General features: G+C 34.1%; 1 protein-coding gene across 3 annotated transcripts in view; it reads right to left on the bottom strand.

Annotated features, from left to right (window-relative positions):
* The window catches only part of LOC139525464 (importin-4-like), a 371,591-nt gene that overhangs the window by 313,881 nt on the left and 43,877 nt on the right, over nucleotides 1–13,833 (bottom strand). For all 3 annotated transcript variants that reach the window (XM_071320816.1, XM_071320818.1, XM_071320817.1), the window contains exon 4: nucleotides 2,321–2,362. In XM_071320816.1, coding sequence (XP_071176917.1) covers nucleotides 2,321–2,362 — 42 coding nt within the window. The remainder of the gene's footprint in view (nucleotides 1–2,320; nucleotides 2,363–13,833) is intronic.

Here is a 13,833-nt window from a genome sequence, read left to right as displayed (position 1 = left end):
AAAATTAGATGAACAGTATTTAGTTCCAGAAAACTGTAAAGGACTTCAGGTTCCCAAAGTAAACAAAGAGATTTGGAGAGGGTTCAAGAGTAAGAAGCAAAGGGACCCAGATTTTACAACTACTCTACTAATGGTAGCCAAGTCCTTAAATGTAATGAAATCTGGAGGGGACATGCATGAGGTCAAAAAAACAACAAAAGACATGTTTAAAATGTTAACCCATGGGATATATACCTCAAATAGAAAACGCAAACAGCTAATAACGCCAGGAGTTCCTATTAAATATAGGAGGGTAACAGATGTGGACACACCAGTTACAGAGTACCTTTTTGGGAACAATTTAGACACAAAATTGGAAGGCCTTGAAAAATGGGACAGGAGGATAAATAAACTAAGCTTTAATGACTTTTTTTAGAGGGACGCAGAGTGGAGAAACGTCCAGGACCTCCATGGCAAAAACCACCCTATTTCCAACCAAAGCATGCAAAAACTTCTGGACAAGTAAATGGACAGAAGGGCAACAAGAACAAGAAGATTAAGGCCAAATTTCACAACAAAGACAAACGTTAAGTGTAAGTGATAATATAACAGTGATAAACACAGTAGACAATTTTACAGGAGGCAAATCAAAATCTTTAATTTGTAAAAAAATGGGAAAAGTTAACAAGTAATGCTTTTATATCAAATGCAGTGAAGGGATACAAAATTGAACTAGATGAAATCCCAAAACAAAATTTTAGACCATCTCCAATTGTATTTAATGAACAAGAAAACAAGTTGATCACAATGGAAGTTAATAAGTTCTTGAAAAAAGGTATTGTTAGGCTAGTATTGAAAAGAGAAAAAGAGGAATATTTTTCTAATATATTTATTCGCCCTAAGAAAGACAATACAATTCGAATGATATTGAACTTGAAAAACTTCATTGAAAGTGTGTCAAAAATTCATTTTAAAATGGAAGCATTTGTTCGAGCTTTAACAACCATACAACAAAATGATTACTTTGCATCGATTGATTTAAAAGACAGTTATTTAAGTGTACCAGTTCATGAACAAGACTGCAAATATTAAAATTTATGTGGAATAATATCGCTTATCAATTTTGTGTATTACCACAGGGATTAATTTATCAACAAGTCCAAGAATTTTTACAAAATTACTAAAACCAGTATATTCTTTTTTGCAAAAAATGGGTCATATAAATGTCCCTTACATAGATGATAGCTTACTTATAGCACGCACTTATGAAGACTGTCAGAGCAATGTAAAACATACTGTGGAATCATAATAGTTGATAGTTTAGGTTTTACAGTACACCCAAAGAAATCTGTGTTTACACCAACAAAAGAAATAACACTTTTAGGATTTATAATTAGTTCTGGAAATATGACATTTAGATTGACACAAGAAAGAATTTCAAATTTACAGGATCTATGTTTTGATGCATTGCATTCTAAGGAAATAACTATTCGAAATTTTGCTAAAATTAAAGGAAAAATGGTTGCCAGTGAACCGGGTGTACAATATGCTCAATTGATTGTACATTATTAGAATTTTTATTATTATCAAGAATTTGCTTACTCATACATCCTGGTATGAATGATCTAGAATGTAGAACTCTAAAGTCTTGTGGAAGACTCTAAGTCATCTATTATTCAATAAAATTTCCAAATTAATCGAAGCTTGTTGAAGATTGATGAGAATTTTATAGAGCAATAGATGACTTAGGGCTTACACGCCCTCCCAAGCTGTTGGGCCAGCTCCCTCCCTATACTACAATTCAGATCATCCGTTATCTAAAGAATGACCTTTGGTAGTTACGAACTTCCGTTCTCTTGTGTAAGCCTTTTAAGTCATCTATTGCTCAATAAAATTCTAATCTGAATCTTCAACAAGTTTCGATTAATTTGGAAATTTTCCCCCATGTATTATTTTAAGCCATGTCGGCCATCTTGGTTCACAGGCAGGATCATCAGACACATATTTTAAACTAGATGCCTTCATGATGATTGTGGACAAGTTTGGTTAAATTTGTCTTGGTAGTTTCAGGAGTAGATTTTTGTAAAAGATAACAAAAATTTACGAAAAATTGATAAAAATTGACTATAAAGTGCAATAACTCCTTAAGGGGTCAACTGACCATTATGATCATGATGACTTTTTTGTAGTGATGACCATATATTTTTAAATCAGCTATATTTAACACTGGAACTGACATTTTAAGCGGAATTTTAATATTTTTGTATCAAAATCGATTTTTTTTTCTGGTTGAAACAATTGGTTTTTAATTTTTAATATAGATTTTTTTTAAGTAACTTACTCTGATTCCTGCAGTAAGATTTGTAAGATATTCTCTCTGATACTGCAAAATAAATGAAATTTCTATTAGAGTCTAAATAACATCTATTTGAGCTTAAGTGTCAACTCACCCAAAATACTGGTCAGCTCACCCAAATAACAGCTTTTATATAAACCTCCTTTCTGACAGAAACTGGCTTCTTTCTTACTGAAACTGTGCTATTTGCACAGTCAAATTGAATTGAACTTATACTTATATTTATTCTGAATATTCAGTCAGACTCAGGGTTCGACACTGGGTCCATGCCACGTTGGTGTTGACATGAATATGAAATATATGATCATTTTTTTTTATAAACTTAATGTTTGCAAAAGTATGAATTATTCTAAATACTAAGGATTTTCTTATCCTAGGCATAGATTACCTTAGGCTTATTTGGCACAATTTTTTGGATTTATGGGTCAATGCTCTTCATCTTTAAATATTTTGATCTGAGCATCACTGATGAGAACAAACGCGCATCTGCCGTATTAAATTTCAAAAACTTTGTACCTTTGATAACTATTCAACAGTAACACTTGTCCTGTTGCACAAGGCTAGCAAAATACATGAAGGACAAGTAAACATGTATTCCTCAGTAGTGCTTTGAGTTAGTAAAATTTCAACTTTTCTTTACCACCATTCCCCATCCAAATTTATATTCCTTTAAAATCAGGGAGACTTACTTTTTACAGGCTTGACTGCTTGCACTGTTACTAGAAGATGACAAATTATACAGAAAGAACAAAGCAAAACTGGTTCTGTGAATTATGATGGGTCTAGATAGTACCAGTATGAGAAACTAACATCCTTATCACACAAGAGTTTGAATTGAATAAGTTAAAAATGTTCAAATTTCCAGATACCCGTAATAAGATTATCAAGTTATTCACATTGGCAATTTAGAAATTAATTGGGCACCATCATTGGTAGCCGATTGCATTAATATTCATTAATACTTATAGGGTCTTTGTGTTAACTATTTAGTTTAGTAGTTTAGATATCATAGTTTAATCTATACAGTCTTTAGTTCTATTTGTATGTATCTTTGTATTTACAGTGACTTGGTGGGTTTAGATTAAAGTTGTACAAAGAACACTTCAGTCATATATAGCCATTTAACAGTAGTAGAGCTCATCTGGCGAGATGGCGACGGCTCTGAGTTACAAGAACCCACCAAGCTTGACAACGGAGAAGTCATATCAGCAATGGAACAAGAGGCTCTCAAGAGCCTGAATCGCTCACCTTAATTCTTTTGGTTAAATCTCTCATCAATGATTATTTTGGCTTTTCAATTTATTAAAATGTTTTTTGGATCGTCCTATTTTCTTCAAAAGCCAAAAAAAAAAATCATTTTCTCCTATGTTCTATTTTAGCCATAGTAGCTATGTTTCTTGACATACAAGGAAATCAAATATAAAATTTATACTAAATACTCTGAAACTCATTTAGCCTAAGTTTGGTTGAAATTGATACAGCAGTTTCAAAGGAGAAGATTTTTTAAAGTAAGTCAACATGATGAACAAATTGCGAAAAAAGTCCTTAAAGGGCAATAACTCCTTAAGGGGTCAATTGACAATTTTGGTCAAATTGACTTAATTGAAGATCTTACTTTGCTGAACATCATTGCTGTTTACAGTTTATTTCTATCTATAATTATATTCAAGATAATAAACAAAAACAGCAAAATTTCCTTAAAATTATCAATTCAGGGGCAGCAACCCAACAACAGATTGTCTGATTCATCTGAAAATTTCAGGGCAGATACATTGTAGATCTTGACCTGATAAACATTATAACCCCAGGTCAGATTTGCTCTAAATGCTTTGGTTTTTGAGTTATAAGCCAAAAACTGCATTTGACCCCTATGTTCTATTTTTAGCAATGGCGACCATGTTTGTTGATAGATCATAACTTCGAACACAATTTACAAACTAGATACCCTAAGGAACATTCAGTTAAAGTTTGGAAGTATTTTGCCCAGTAGTTTCAGAGGAGAAGAATTTTGTAAAAGATTAAGATTTACGAAAAATGGTTAAAAATTGACTATAAAGGGCAATAACTCCTAAAGGGGTCAACTGACCATTTCCGTCATTTGACTTATTTGTAAATCTTACTTTGCTGAACATTATTGCTGTTTACAGTTTATCTCTATCTATAATAATATTCAAGATAATAACCAAAAACAGCAAAATTTCCTTAAAATTACCAATTCAGGGGCAGCAACCCAACAACGGGTTGTCTGATTCATCTGAAAATTTCAGAGCAGATAGATCTTGACCTGATAAACAATATTACCCCATGTCAGATTTTCTCTAAATGTTTTGGTTTTTGAGTTATAAGCCAAAAACTGCATTTGACCCCTATGTTCTATTTTTAGCAATGGCCACCATGTTTGTTGATAGATCAAAACTTCGGATACAATTTATAAATTAGATACCCTAAGGAACATTCAGTTAAAGTTTAAAAGTATTTGGCCCAGTAGTTTCAGAGGAGAAGATTCTTGAAATAGTTTACGACGACAGACGACGGACGACAGACGACGGACGACGACGGACGCCAAGTGATGGCATAAGCTCACTTGTCCCTTCGGGACAGGTGAGCTAAAAATGAAGTGAAGATGTGGCAACTGGTTACAGATTTGGACAAAAAGAAGAGAGGCCTAGCACTTGCACTGTCGTTACAAGGGAAGCCAAGAGAAGTAGCTTTAGAAATAACACCAGAAGATTTGAATGTTGATGAAGGAGTTGACAAATTGATAATAGAATTAGATAAATTGTTTGAAAAGGACAAGACAGATCAAGCTTATGCAGCATATACAGCTTTTGATAAGTATCACAGGGAGACATCGATTAAAATGTGTGACTATATAATTGAGTTTGAACAGAAGTATAACAAATGCAAGAAATATGACATGCCACTTCCTGATGCAATATTAGCATTTAAACTCCTAGATAATGCAGGACTTGGTGAAAGTGATCAACATTTAGCTTTAACTGCATGTTCTGATTTAAAGTTTGAAACCATGAAGGCAGCCCTTAATAGGATATTTGCATCAAAATCACAGAGTGATAATGATATAGTTACTGTTAAAGAAGAATCTGCATTTGTAGGAGAACATTTTTTTGATAGAGGGCATAGTTCAAGGAGATTTGGTGCTCGCAATCGCATGAATAGATCATTTGATCAAAGAAATACTCAATCCCGACTTAATCCAACTATAAATGGAAGCATATCTCGTTGTAGATGCTGTGATTCAAAATATCACTGGTTCAGGGATTGTCCACATAAAACTTATGATGTTAAACTGACAGAGAAACAAACAGACACATCTGAAACTGTAAACATAACTCTAATTACAACTTCTCAACAAAACATTATACCTCAAGAAATATTTGTAGCTGAGGCATTTAATGCTGCAGTTGTAGATACAGCATGTACCAAAACAGTTTGCGGGACAAAATGGTTATATCAGTTTTTAGACACTTTCGACTCTGCTAATGAAGAAATAAAATGCAAGGAAAGTAATACACCTTTCAAATTTGGTGAGGTAAAACAGTACATTCTTATCAGTCCGTGAAGTTACCTGCCACAATTGGGTCTTTAAAATGTTACATAGACACAGAAGTAGTTGACTGTGAAATACCTCTATTATTGAGCAAAGATTCTTTGAAAAGAGCACAAACAGTTCTTGATCTCCATAATGATAAAGTGACAATGTTTGGAAAACCAGTTGATGTTCATTTCACCTCAAATGGTCATTATTGCATAAACATCAAAGACAGAAGAACTGGGCAGACCGATTCTGTAGTGAGTGAGGAGGAAATCCTGAAGGTAGATTCTGGATTCTCTAAGAAAAGAAAGAAGGATATTATATCAAAACTGTATAAACAATTTGGTCCTGCCTCATCTGAAAAGTTGTTATCTCTATTGAAAAGTGCAGGCTCAGTTGACTCAGATACAAAGGCAATAGTGAATGATGTTTGCTCAAAGTGCATTGTCTGTTTCAAGTACCAACGTCCGAAACCAAAGCCAATAGTGGGATTTTCACATGCAAATGATTTTAACCAAATTGTTGCTATGGATTTACATGAGATTGATCACAATTTCTACTATTTGCACATAATTGACTTGTTTAGCCGTTTGAGTGCAGCAGCTATTATCAGGAGAAAAGACTCATAGTTAGTTGTTGACAAATTCATGCAGATATGGGTTAGTGTATATGGTGCTCTTGAAGATGGAGTATACACTGACAATTGTGGGGAATTCAATTCTCAATTTTTTCGTGATATGGCTGAAAATCTAATCATGTCAGTTAAGACAACAGCAGGATACAGTCCCTGGTCAAATGGAATTGTAGAACGACATAATGCAACTCTAACTGAAACAGTAAACAAAGTCAGAGAAAGGTCAAATCTATCTTGGGAAACTGCAATTAGCTGGGCTGTGAATGCCAAAAATAGTCTTGTAAATGTGTATGGTTACAGTCCTTATCAAATTGTGTTTGGAAGAAACCCTAACCTGCCATCAACACTAGTCAATAAACCTCCAGCTCTTGAAGGAGAAACAATGAGTAAAACAATGGGAAAACTATTAGTTGGTCTTCACGAGGCAAGGAAAGCATTTGTAGCATCAGAATCCTCAGAGAAAATTAGGCTAGCTCTTCGAAAGCAGGTTCGTCCCTCAGGTGAGAAATTCAGAAATGGAGATAAAGTATACTTTCTTAGAGACAATCAATGGAAAGGACCTGGTACAGTTATTGGACAGGACAATGTTGTTGTGTTTATAAGATATTGAGGAACTTATGTAAGAGTGCATGAATGTAGGATTTTAAGAGATATTGATGAACAAAAAGATAAGAAAAACAAACAACAGGAAAAGAGGGTAACATTGAAAGAAAGTCTAAAAACTCAAAACTTGAACAAGAATAAGGCTGAGCATGAAGTCCTTTATTATGATAGTGATGAAGAGGAAGACTCGCATGCCAACAATCAGTCAGACAGTGAACAAGGTGTAAGTGACAATGAAGTAGAAGGACATGAATCTGAATTAGGAAGTCAGGCAGGTGACTCTGAACTAGACAGCGATAATCCTGTGAATCAAGGGCATGAGTCTTATGAGGAAAGTCGATCAGGAGGTAACTCGAAGCTTGATAATGATGATCATGAAGATACTCCAGTGAGTGAACAAAGCAATGAGCAAGCAACTTCTGTAGCAAACAGTAGAAGTGTTGGTTCTAACCGCCATAAAGCATTACTTTTAAACTAGAGGCTCTAAAGAGCCTGTGTCGCTCACCTTGGTCTATGTGAATATTAAACAATGGACACAGATGGATTCATGACAAAATCGGTTTTGGTGATGGTGATGTGTTTGTAGATCTTACTTTACTAAACATTCTTGCTGCTTACAATTATCTCTATCTATAACAGTACTTTCTGTGGAAAATGTTATTGAAAATCTTCAAATTTTAAGAAAATTGTTAAAAATTGACTATGAAGGGCAATAACTCCTTAGGGGGTCAATTGACTATTGTGGTCATACTGACTTATTTTTAGTTCTTACTTTGCTGTACATTATTGCTGTTTACAGTTTATCTCTATCTATAATAATATTCAAGATAATAACCAAAATCAGCAAAATTTCCTTAAAATTACCATTTCAGGGGCAGCAACCTAACAACGAAATGTCCGATTCATCTGAAAATTTCAGGGCAGATAGATCTTGACCTGATGAACAATATTACCCCATGCCAGATTTGCTCTAAATGCTTTGGTTTTTGAGTTATAAGCCAAAAACTGCATTTTACCCCTATGTTCTATTTTTAGCCATGGCTGCCATCTTGGTAGGTTGGCCGGGTCACCGGACACATTTTTTAAACTAGATACCCCAATGATGATTGTGAACAAGTTTGGTTTAATTTGGCCCAGCAGTTTCAGAGGAGAAGATTTTTGTAAAAGTTAACAACAACGCCGGATGCAACGACGCCAGACGCTGGACGCAAAGTGATGGGAAAAGCTCACACGGCCCTTTGGGCCACGTCAGCTAAAAATGGTTAAAAATTGACTATAAAGGGCAATAACTCCTAAAGGGGTCAACTGACCATTTCGGTCAGTTGACTGATTTGTAAATCTTACTTTGCTGAACATTAGGCCAAAATAACAAGTGAAACTGCGAGCTACTGCTCACTGATGATACCCCCGCCGCAAGTGGATAATATTAATAGTGTAAAAATATGCAAGTGTTCGGTAAACAGGAAGTTGTCGAGTGATGAATCTGAAAACGCATCACACGGTATAGCTGACTTATATAAATCCTGAAACCAAATTTCAGAAATCCTTGTATTGTAGTTTCTGAGAAAAATGTGACGAAAATTTTCAACTTGGCTATCATGTGTAAAATCATACAAGTGTTCGGTAAACAGGAAGTTGTCGAGTGATGAATCTGAAAACGCATCACACGGTATAGCTGACTTGTATAAATCCTGAAACCAAATTTCAGAAATCCTTGTATTGTAGTTGCTGAGAAAAATGTGACGAAAATTTTCAACTTGGCTATCATGTGTAAAATCATACAAGTGTTCGGTAAACAGGAAGTTGTGTCTGAAAACGCATCACACGGTATAGCTGACTTGTATAAATCCTGAAACCAAATTTCAGAAATCCTTGTATTGTAGTTGCTGAGAAAAATGTGACGAAAATTTTCAACTTGGCTATCATGTGTAAAATCATACAAGTGTTCGGTAAACAGGAAGTTGTCAAGTGATGAATCTGAAAACGCATCACACGGTATGGCTAACATATATAAATGTTGATACCAAATTACAGAAAGGGTGGATGTGTAGTTCCTGAAAAAAATGTGATGAAAATTTTCAACTTGGCTATCATGTGTAAAATCATACAAGTGTTCGGTAAACAGGAAGTTGTCAAGTGATGAATCTGAAAACGCATCACACGGTATGGCTAACATATATAAATGTTGATACCAAATTACAGAACGGGTGGATGTGTAGTTCCTGAGAAAAATTTGACGAAAGTTTCATGGGACGGACTGACTGACGGACTGACTGACGGACTGACTGACGGACTGACTGACGGACTGACTGACGGACAGACGGACTGACAAAGCGGGGGTATAAAAAGATTGTTTGTTTGCCCAAACGCGACCGACCAAAAATAAACCCTCTGACTCAAATTCTTTTTTTGACGTTTTCTGGAAGAATTTTTTTTTTTTTATTTATTTTGGGTCCGCTTCGTCATCGTACAAAACTTAATGTTTGTCGTCTTTGCGTTTGAAAGTAATTGTGAATAAGATTAAAAGAAAGCGTATAAGAGACGCAGTTAATCGATATTCGATGTTCTCTGTTTTTATCTTCTGATTTAACGAACGTAAAGAAGTAAAACAAGTGAAGTGGCACAGTTTTTTTACGCTGTAGTTGTTTGTACTACCAAACCCTTAGCTATATGCTCAATGTTAATTTCATCTTGTTATCGAATATCTGATAAGAATATTCAGGTAGATTTGTTCAAAACCATGTGCAATCGAATATTTTCAATGTTATTCTGACAGGAAATGGATCCGGAAGTTGCGAATTTACAATCTTGCAAGAAGATATTGTTTTTACTGAATAAAAAGGAATTATTTCTTGATAAATTGTTGTCTTAATTATAATCTTCCTTTATCATGTAAATTAGATGCCCTTTTATTCAAATAGTTCAAATTTACAAGTCTCATTAGACAGTCAGTACGTTGCTGTTTGGGAGAATTTGATAAAACTATAATGGCTCACAGAATCAGAAATAGTAATCTTAACTGAATGTAACTTCTTTTGAATAATTTATTGCAATATAAATATAAATCCCTTTTGACAAAAGAAATCTGACTTTTGTCAGAAATATTTTTTCACATGTGCAAAAGTAAAAACATGTTATGGACGCCATATTAAATTTTTATACAATTTGCCAGTGAGGAAGCCCCTAGAACCATGACCTAACAAGAGGCTGTCACAACGACAGCAAACCGGATTTATTTACATTTATTTGTGTCCTGGCAATATCACAAGAACTATTACTGATGAATCGTGAAAGTGAAAATCATCAATATCAAATTTGACCTCCGTTTTGTCATCAGTATCAACATTTTGAAATAATAATATTTGAAAAGCTTAGATTGAATGGTTCATGAGTAAATGCAACAACGTGAATGGAAACGTCATTTTACGATCTTTCAAGAACCATAACTCCTGAACAGTAAAAGTCAAAATCGTCATTATGGAACTTGACCTCTATTTTGTCATCAGTAACAACATATTAAAATTTCAAAAGCTTTGGTTGAATGGTTCATGAGAAAATGCACGGACACGACAGCAAACACCATTTTTCAATCTTTCAAGAACCATAACTCCTGAACGGTAAGAGTCAAAATCGTCATTATTGAACTTAACCTCCATTTTGTCATCAGTAACAGCATATTATAATTTCGGAAGCTTTGGTAGAACAGTTCATGGATAAATGCACAGACACGACTGGAAACTCCATTTTTCAATCTTTCAAGAACCATAACTCCTGAACGGTAAAAGTCAAAATCGTCATTATTGAACTTGACCTCCATTCTGTCATCAGTAACAACATATTAAAATTTGGGAAGCTTTGGTAGAACAGTTCATGAGTAAATGCACGGACACGACTGAAAACTCCATTTTTCAATCTTTCAAGAACCATAACTCCTGAACGGTAAAAGTCAAAATCGCCATTATTGAACTTGACCTTCATTTAGTTGTCAGTAACAACATATTAAAATTTTAAAAGCTTTGGTTGAACGATTCATGAGTTAATGCACGGACAACATTTGATTGCCGCCTTTCAAGAACCATAACTCCTGAACGGTAAAAGTCAAAATCGCCATTATTGAACTTGACCTTCGTATAGTTGTCAGTAATAACATATTAAAATTTTAAAAGCTTTGGTTGAACGGTTCATGAGTTAATGCACGGACAACATTTGATTGCTGCCCGCCCGCCCGACCGCCCGGCCGCCCGCCCTACATCCCCAAATCAATAACCGACATTTTTGTCACAAAAATCCGGTAAAAGTCTTCAGAAAATGTTAACTTTGTGCAATTGCATTTTATCAATAATGATTATTTTCAAAAATTTAAACTTGATTATTTAAAGAAATAAAATTATAACAAATACGTTTTTAGTTTGCAGATTCTACAGAACATGCTTTGATCTATTTATACTATTGCCAAATTAGTTTACCTGTGTGATAATGTAAAATATAAATTTGTTTTCAAAACATAAAAAAGACACAAACTAAGGATGGTAGATAATAATTCATATAAATATTTTAGGACATTTAATCTATTTTAATAGAAATAGGATTTAAAAACTGCAAACAAATTTAATCATTACATAATCAGCTGATATTTTTTTTACACAAACATTGTGTTGATGGAACTGTTGAAAATCACTTCACAAATCCAACAGCCCTTTCACACAGTTAGCAATTGTCAGGGTTATAAACATCTCAGGATACAAATCATAAAGTAGACTAATTTATTTATAGAGGTTTTAAATTAGTGGCTTTTGGTTGTCTCTACAAAGGTTTGACAGAGAAAAAAAAGATATACTGTTTTAAGATCTTTTAATATTTTCATGCAAATTCGGATAAAATAAAAAAAAAAAAGAATTTGCCTACCTACCTTCCCACACCCAGTCATCATGGGTCGGGTTTGGGCAAACTGAATTATTTTTAATTGTGGCCTTATTGCTGTTTACAGTTTATCTCTATCTATAATAATATTCAAGAAAATAACCAAAAACAGCAAAATTTCCTTAAAATTACCAATTCAGGGGCAGCAACCCAACAACGGGTTGTCTGATTGCAAAATATTTAAGGTGAGCAATTCAGGCTCTTGAGAGCCTCTTGTTTTTATTATTATTTTTTTATTGAATTTTCTACTGTTATTTGGGACTTCCTTGAAATGCATTTTTATCATTTCTTGTACATATATTCGGTTGATTGATAATTGCTTAAAGGGGCACTCAGACCTGCCAACTTTTGAAAATCTCCATGGGGGATTTAGCGCATGACCAGATTTTTAAGGGTTACAATTTTAGCGACGTTTCTGTGTGCATTGTTTTTTACTCCTAAAATAGTCTAAGTTCTCTTCTCTTTTCATTTGGTATACTAATGATGAGCTTGTAGGCCTTGATTTCTTTTATTTGCATGATTCTTGTACTATTAAATTATAAAATTGACAAAATAACTGAAGAATAGAGAAAAATGGCATTAAAAATAAAGGATTCAAAGTAGACCCCCCCCCCCCTTTCCCCCTCCAAAGACCTTCTTATCTATGAACCTTGACTCAAAAGACCTAAAACTACATGTCCTAAAGTTAGAAGGATGAAGACAGATTTTGATTTAGTCTTACTTATGGTCTTATCAGTATCAATGAGAAAATGGATAAAATTTGAGTTATCTTTCTTTGTATTCAGAGGTGCTCTTACCGGCGGAGGCTTATACAGTAACACAGTAGAAGTGAATACAAAATGGCATCGATTTTAAATCAACAGACACACAACGTCTGGTTTCAAAAATTTAACGGATTTCAAGATAAACGATGTTTTCGTGAGAGTTTATTACAGTTCTCATCTTTCAATTAATTATGATTTTGTTGTAGAACTACGGCAAATGTTGCAAATTGTGCTTGTATGATAAATTGATTAAAATTGAAAGGCTGTTTGACCAAATTTGTGTATACAAATTAATTTTGAGGACTGTTACGACCCATTAGGTAATCTGATTACATAAAACCACTAATTATGACACCTGTTGTGACTGTTGATTAGCGGAGATTTGTTAACTTGTCATAATATGTCCCCAGGTAAAATTATAGATTTTATAAAATTGATCAAATAAAACTTCAAAATCGGTAAACAACAATTTTTTCAGGTATATTTGGTGAAAATCGGGATTTTGACTAGTTTTACGATCCCGATATCGGGATTCGGGTTGAGGGATAAAAATAGGGATGATACCGCGAAAATCAGGATAGTTGGCAGGTCTGGGCACTAGCTACGAGATATATAAACTAGAGGCTCTAAAGAGCCTGTGTCGCTCACCTTGGTCTATGTGACTATTAAACAAAGGAAGCAGATGGATTCATGACAAAATTGTATTTTGGTGATGGTGATATGTTTGTACATCTTACTTTACTGAACATCCTTGCTGCTTACAATTATCTCTATCTATAATGAACTTGGCCCAGTAGTAAAAATTTACAAATTTTATAAAAATTGTTGAAAATTGACTATAAAGGACAATAACTCCTTAGGGGGTCAATTGACCATTTCGGTCATGTTGACTTATTTGTAAATCTTACTTTGCTGAACATTATTGCTGTAAACAGTTTATCTCTATCTATAATAATATTCAAGATAATAACCAAAATCTGCAAAATTTCCTTAAAATTACTAATTTGGGGGCACCAACAAC

This window comes from Mytilus edulis, chromosome 5 (assembly GCF_963676685.1).
Source record: "Mytilus edulis chromosome 5, xbMytEdul2.2, whole genome shotgun sequence".
NCBI classification, from domain to species: domain Eukaryota; kingdom Metazoa; phylum Mollusca; class Bivalvia; order Mytilida; family Mytilidae; genus Mytilus; species Mytilus edulis.
This window is presented reverse-complemented; position numbering and strand designations above follow the sequence as displayed.